This window comes from Dermacentor andersoni, chromosome 7 (assembly GCF_023375885.2).
Source record: "Dermacentor andersoni chromosome 7, qqDerAnde1_hic_scaffold, whole genome shotgun sequence".
Lineage (NCBI taxonomy): Eukaryota > Metazoa > Arthropoda > Arachnida > Ixodida > Ixodidae > Dermacentor > Dermacentor andersoni.
In genome coordinates, this window is record NC_092820.1 from 80,228,750 (window position 1) to 80,236,471 (window position 7,722).

The 7,722-nt window shown below is 42.3% G+C and overlaps 1 protein-coding gene across 2 annotated transcripts in view; it reads left to right on the forward strand.

Annotated features, from left to right (window-relative positions):
* The window catches only part of phtf (putative homeodomain transcription factor), a 63,499-nt gene extending 55,977 nt beyond the window's left edge, over positions 1 to 7,522 (forward strand). For both annotated transcript variants that reach the window (XM_050181502.3, XM_055072758.2), the window contains exons 19-20: positions 2,416 to 2,511; positions 5,682 to 7,522. In XM_050181502.3, coding sequence (XP_050037459.1) covers positions 2,416 to 2,511; positions 5,682 to 5,831 — 246 coding nt within the window. In that variant the 3' untranslated portion in view covers positions 5,832 to 7,522. The remainder of the gene's footprint in view (positions 1 to 2,415; positions 2,512 to 5,681) is intronic.
* The last annotated feature ends 200 nt before the right edge of the window (positions 7,523 to 7,722 follow it).

Here is a 7,722-nt window from a genome sequence, read left to right on the forward strand (position 1 = left end):
AATGCCTAAACACACAGCCCGTTCATTTGCCAGAATCTAACCTGCCACCCCCCCCCTTCCCAGAATCAAACGCGCCCGCTTTCTCTGTGTCCAAAGTAGAAAACGAACATACAGATTACATTAAAGCTCCTAAACAAGGAAATGTAACACACAACTATTATTTTAGCAAGCTTTGTGTTTATTTAGCAAGCATATGTGTTGCACAATGACATCCGGTTTCATAAAGTCATCTTCGTCGCATAGTTTTTGAGCGCAGCTTTTAGGCACCAGTTCCTGCAGCGAGCGTCGGGGTAACCGAGTGAATGAGCACAACGAAGGATGAAAGAGCAAATGTGCAGTGCAGTGGCGGTTGAAAGACGGTGATAGCGAAGAGATCGCGAGGAGGAAGAGGGGTCAACGAAGCCACAAGGCGGAAAGCGGAGGAGGAGGGTATGGCGAAAGCGTGAGAAGGAAAGCGTAGTGCCGTGCAAGATGGGCTATACGGCGTCGATGAGTACGAGATGGTGCCAGAGTAGCGCGCATCGTCTGGGAGGTGTGTCCGCGGCGGCTGCTATGAATTGCGCCCTCTTGCGGTCTCCCGATTAGCAAGGCAGCCGCGCCACATTTCGCGTTTGCAACGTACCGCACGAGACAGATTGTCTGGTCAGCCAATATATCGCGAAATGAAAACACATAGAGAGCTGCGCTCAAATTTCGCATTAGGAAGTATCGTAAATGTCAGTGAATTTTGAAAGTGAGCTTCGTCGCAGTACATTTGTGTTATGCGGTAAAGCATGTACAAACGCCGCGAAGGCGGTTTTGGTTTCTTATTCGATTGCACCCCGCAGGTAATCTTGGGCCCAATTTTATCTTTAAAAAAAGTTATCCATTAGAACCGGGTGAATAACGTAATCAGGTAATTGTAAGCTACCATTATTGGTTAAAGATCTTCCTAGGGCTGGCCGCAAGTAGGCGTTTTTGACAGAAGATAATGTGTGTTCAATGTATTCACCATTACCTAAGCTCCGCTGACACAGACGCTGCCACTAAAATGGTCGCTATTGGGGCCACCATAGGGGTCACGTGCATACACGCTGGCTGGTCAATTTGAATTATCTGGCAAAGGCCAATTTTAGGACCGAAATAGCAAGAGTTTTGCCCCACAGAAATGCATGGGTGCTGACTGGGACCTTCGGCTAGGATCAAATTAACTAAAATATCGAATTAACTGCAGTCTACTACATAATACTGGTACTCTCATGGTGGATCCGATTTCCTTATAACGAGGTTCAACACTGTTGACTGATAATTCTGACTATGAGGTCCACCTATGTGCCTGAATAACTGAGAGTTTGAAATATTGGGTGTGCTTATAATATAAATAAGTGACTTCTTATTCGACAAGTGGCCAAAAAATGCTTGTTAACGTGCTGCTGCATGCACATAGGCTTGCCTGCAACTTAGTGAGTCTGTACTTCAACCGTTGTCATGCTATTGCTACAAGTCGACAAAAGTACAGTCAACGCATGCACTGAATATGGGTCCCCTTGTAACTTAAGCAGAGGTCATCTGTGCTCCAATAGCCGTATGAACACGGGTTTGTTTGTAATAGTCATTGTCCTGCACTTCCCTCACTTAATCACCGTCCTTGCCAGGGTGAAGTTGGCACTGCTTGAAGCTACTGAAAATTGCAAGCGTTAAAGTTAATATTGCCGGGCACCGTGTCATGATATAACACGTAATGGAACAAAGAGTGGATGTGCAGAACTGGCACGGCTCGCACGATAAACCTTAAATGTAGTCTTTACAACTTGGTGGCTTGCCCTGGCTTGTCCCGAGGTTTGGGTGCAGTTGACAAATACTGGATTTATTAGTCTTTGCCACTTTGTTTTCGGCAACTTACCAAAACAAAAATTACTCATTCTGCTCGATTCAGTAGCTGAATTAGCACGCGTCCGTGCAGTAGGAGTCCAAATTAAAGATTGGCGTGCTGTAATGTGTCCGAAATTTCAGTCGACCTTATAATTAAGTCTAAGTGTCCAGTGCTGTCCTAATTTTCGGTCGGTGATGAATATCTTAAAGCTAAAAACGCACTGTTATTTATCGTCTTTAATAATGTCTTTTGAAAAATCTCTTCGCATTTGTTTTGCATTGAGAGGCAACTTAGCCGATGAAGAAAACTGCAATTGAAAATGGCACCTCTAAGACACGAGAGTGCTTCAGGAAACGGGTCTTGACACGTCCTCATGGCATCAGTGCAGTGCAAGAATCCTGCACTGACGGTTTTCTTTTACTTCTTATGCTGACTCTTCTTCTTATGCTTTCAATACTAATGAACATTTTCTTGTATCTCTTTGTTCACACATTTTTGCAGATCAGTGCTCTGGGTGCCACACTTCACATGGTTGCTCTTTTTTTTTCAATAACCTTTTCCAGATCAACCTCTACCTGCATATGGAGCAAAAGCCACATAAGAAAGAAGAGCTCATGCTTGCCAACAATGTGTTGAAACTGGCTGCTGATCTACTCAAGGTGGGCTGTTTTCTGTGCTTGCAGTGCGATGGCAATCTATAGCCTCTATTTCTTGGTCTGGGGTAGTTGTGTGCCTTGTTTAGTTTTCTTTCTATTAATGTGCAAACAAAAGGAATGTACAGCTGCAGCATCTTCAGTAGTTAAAAAGAAAGGGGAGATTTAAATACGGTGCTGCGTGGAGATGAGCTATTAAAGGGACCCTGAAACGATTTTTGACGATTTTCTACAAACATACTGAGTCGTTAGAGTATGTCTGTCTGATCATTAACTGACTCATCTAAGTGCTCCGCGTAAAGCGTGTAATTTATTATAAGGTTTTAAAAATGCGCATCGCTGCCGATCGCAGCACACTGCGTGGCGGAATTTTAAGCCGCCCCTACCCATATGGCGCAAATCACCCGTATGTTGTCAGTGGGGTGAGCTATCCGATTGGCTGACAAGGGCACATGATCGGTAATTTTTCCAACTTTATGGTAAACAAATGATGTTCGTAATAGTTGGAATGTTAGTTAATTTGTTTTTATAAAAAGAAAGTAACATAAAGGGAATGCACAAGAACAATTTTTCAGTACACTTAAGCACTTCCAGCACACAGCAAATGTCGTCTGCTTGTGTTACAATGTGCTTGTGTTACAACGTACAATCATAACGAGCGCTATGATTCGACTTTGTTGCGTTGTGGACTGCAACAACTGGCAATATGTCAAGCTGCGACATCATGTCCCTCTGCAACATAGTAGACGAGCGGTCTGGTTGCAGCACATCAGACTGCCCCTATCCAATCGGCACCAGTATTTGCGCGATTGCGGCCGTCACTTTACAGCGGAAGATTACTAATGCGATAGCGTTTCGCGAGTCTGGTATTAGGGTAAATGCAAGCGCAAGGGGACAGGGCCTGGCCGTGTCCCCTTGCATGTCGTTTCATGGGATGAACAGAAGCACAAATGTGAATGGTCTGCATGGTGCAGCCACCTGGTGGCATAGAACTCAACCAGACACAGTAGCAGTAACAAAATGTATTCTTCTTTGCTGCTGGTGTAAATTTTTCACAGGACGGTAATCATTAACACGTTGTTTTTGTAAATGTTTAAAATGCTTTACACTTGGTTAGAGCAATATTAGCTCTTTCTTTGGCTGGTTAAGCTCTGCGCCAAGGGTGGCTGGACTGTGGAGACCGATCAGGCAGCTCACGTACGTCTATGCTAAAGTTCCTTCATCAGCTTGAGTTTATGCCTCCACCGTTCCGTCGAAACGTTCAGCTAGTGTGTGGTTACCGGAATACCAGACATGTTCGGCGCTACGACAGAATGCTTGCAACGCACGCTGCTTCGATAGCTCTCACTTGGGGTCGACGGCCAAGCGGCTAGCGGAGAGGTTTCGCACGGGCGAGGGCGGGCTCCAAAACAATCGGAAGTGGACGATGTGACGTCGCATCGTGACGCAGAACCAGTGATGGCGGAGCTCAGCCTCGATCGCTTGGCAAACGAGTTGAGGAGGAAAAGCATGGCTAGGGAGGAGGGTAACTTGTAATCGCTTGTAGCTCCATTAATATGTAACGCTTCACTTAAATTGTGGTGCGAATGTTCTACTTAAGCTGTACCCTACGTGTCTACAAAATTTGTCCAAACTGTTTCAGGGGCGCTTTAAGAGGAAGCTTTAGCTTGGGCCGAACTCCGACGCGGCCTATTCAAATACGTATAAAATGCAAAAACGTTTTTCTGAGATAACCCCTGGGCTGATTTTAATGAAATTTGTTGCATTTGAGAGAGAAAGTTAAATTCTAGTGACTGTTGGAAGCATAATTTTCGATTTAGGTCCTGAATTTTGTTTTAAAAATTTTCAAAAATTCGAGAGCTTGAAGAAAATAGAAGCAGAGAGTTTACAGATTCATAGCTCTGCATCAAGAAGAGTTGTCATGGTTCTGTAAACGGCATCTATTAGATCATTCAAAGCGGACAAATTCGATATGTCATTTTATATCTTACGTGAATTTCTTACGTTGTTTACAAGGGTTCTGCAAATGCTGTATTTCCATATTACTAAATTTTCTGAGATTCATGTGCAACATATGAATTTTGTCCGCTTTAGATGTACTAGTAGATTCAATTTACAGAATTGTATTATCATTTTTCCTTGCTGAATAACAGAGTTATAAACTTGATAGTTTCATTTTTTGAAAATTTTCAATATTTGCCAATTTTTTATAAAAAATTTACAACTTAAATCGACAATTCAAAACCAACAGTCACTAGATTTTAAGTTTTTCTTTTAAATGCAACAAACCTCGTCAAATTTAGTGCAGCGGTTGCCAAGAAAAATTAATTCTCCTTTTACATGTATTTAGATAAAAGCACGCGAACTAAAGCTGCCTCTTAAGCTGCCTCTGCTTTAGTTGGGGGCTCCTACCTAAATACACTGCAAAGCGGAAATCGTTTTTCTCACCAGACACTGCACCAAATTGAATTAGGTTTGTTGCATCTAAAAGAAAAAGTTCACAACTAATGACTGTAGGAAGCAGATTTTGATTTAGGCCGTCAGTTGTTTAACAAATATTGTTGAAAATTGCAAAATTTAAGAAAGCAGTACTATCACGCTTGCAACTTTGTAACTCAGCAATGAGAAATCATATTGCAGTTTTGTAAACTGCACCTAATAATACGTCTAAGAGGGACGAAATTGATGTATTATACATCGCTATAAAGATACCATTACTGTTTGAGTAGGACTTTTGTGAAGCCCTTGTAAACAATCTACCAAATTCACGTTAGGTTAACATATCAGAGTTATCCAGTTTAGATTATCTAAGCCATGCATTACAGAACTGCAATATCTGTTTTTGTTGTGAAGTTACCAATATGCAAACTTCTTGCTTAAGCTTATTGATTTTCGGCAAATTCTGTAAAAAATTCCAGGGCTAACCTCAAAATTCTGATTCCAACAGTCACTAGTGCAAGTACTTGTGCATAAAGCACAAGTAATTTCCCCTATGTTGTCCTTGGTGTCAGTGTTTGTTGGCTTCTTACGATATTGCTTCTATTGCCTCATTTAATCGCAAATAAGAAGTAAAGATCACTCGGGCCTCCTAGAAAACCTGCTGTATCTTGGCAGTGTACAGAGGCACACATCCTTTGAAACCAGGCAACTTATGTCTCATTCTGTTCTCCTCACAGGAGCTGGAGAGTCCGTTCAAGATTTCGGGTCTCTGCGCAAACCCCTACCTGTACAACATCACCAAAGTGGTCTGCCTCTCCGCGTTCTCGGCTGCACTTACTGAGCTGTTCGGCTTCAAGCTGAAGCTGCATAAAATCAAAATCAAGTGAACGCGAAAGCACCAGATTGTTAGCTAGAATGTCTCAAGCCCCCACTCTGGACGAAAAAAGGTAGCGGCGATTCGCGATGAAGTGTGTGTAGGATTGGCAGCAGCTTAGATGCTAGGCTGTCACCACCTAAGTTGTGAACCACCCCGTATCGTCCTCGACAGCGATGTCATGTCGAAACGTACAAAAGACCAAGCCTCATTTGCCTCACTAGGCCCCCCTCATGTCATTTCAACGTGCGGGCTCATCCCGACGGTCTTTTTTTTTTTAGTAGAGCACACGGTCCTGCCTCCAGGCACAAATCACGGCTACAACTCAACACAAACCAAAGTTAGGCTTCCTTGCATATCCATGTAGGCTCTCTAAATCCTTTGGTTGTAGCTGGTCTCCTAGAGAGAGAGCGAGAGAGAGAGAGAGAGAAAAAAATGAAAGGTTGTTTTGCCGTAATGTGAAGAATGCTGCATCTCATGTGAAATCTCATTCGCCCGTAGCTAGTGTTATCTATGCCCTTGTCACACGGGAATATTTAATGTCGTATCTATAGAATGCCATTCACATTTAATGTTTTTAGTTCACTGCTATGCAGGGATATTTAGTGTCACTGGTTGAAAAACAACATTTCCAATTGTGTGTCAAGAAACTGCTTTCATTTTTTCCAATGTGCGTTGAACATTTGATTCACATTACTACAGATTGAACTAATGCACGGTCTCCATGGGACGGTGATTGTGAAAAAATACAAAAATAATGGAAATCAGCACAATGTATGGTTGCAGTCGGCCAGTTTTAATGGTTTATTGTGATGTCATTTTATTAACCAGAATACTAGTGCAGGCTTTGTGGTCAGCGACTCCACAGATGTGTTGTAGTCTGCCGTATTGGCTATCCCTGCTAAGTTCAGGTCTTGTCTTGACTTAGCATTGACAAGCACTGCTTGATTACGTACAAAACAAGATTAAAGTGCCTCAGATGATTTATATGGGTAACTAAAATGAAGTTTATTATTGTATTACATAAATATTGCCGGCTTTTCTTTTGCGACTTTTATTGTTTGTCTCATCGCTGTATCTGTTCTACACAAATATTTGTCGTGTAGCACAGCGTGAAACATAATGCTATTTTATGCATCAGATATAGTTAGTAACAAACATCATTAAATTCTCCCGTGAAACAGAGGTATGTTATGCTTATTGGTTGTCTCGCAGGGTAGTAAGCTGGGAGCGATGAAAGTTTGTCATGTTCCATCGATTGGGGCAACTCCTGCTAGATTTGGCAAGAAATGTCATGTTCGTTGGAGCCTAGTTTTTTCCAACACCTTGTGAACCGTGCAATGCTTACCTTAGCCCGATCCCATGGGCCACTCTCTCCTTGACCCAAATTGATAAAGACATTGCTGTGTTGCTCATAATTCCTCGTCGTCGTAAGAGAGAAGTTGTGGTATTTTTTAAACTTATACACACACACACCTCATTTTTTGCAGCATTATTTTTTGCCTTCTCTTTATTGATTTTAAGGTATCTGTCATGCTTAGGTGTGTTCTAGGGGGGAGGGATTGCAGTTTCCCATTGACTTAAGATTGTTCAAAATGGACGATGACACCAGATGTGGCGCAGTATAAACATGGGAAGGCTGGTGGTCGTGTTCCTGTGCCCTGGTTTTCGTTGAATAAAATGCTGTTTTGGCACAAACTCTTATTTGTAATGGTTGCTCGCTCTGTTCGTTGAAGTGGCTCTCACACCAGTGATTGGTGGCACATCTAAGTAATTAATGATAATTCTGTTTAGACTGAAAGAAAGAAAAAATGTTGCAGACATTGACAGTGATAGCAAAGTATTAGACAACTACACGAAGCAAGGTTCGTAGCTTTAATCGGTCATACAAATTACAGTAAATA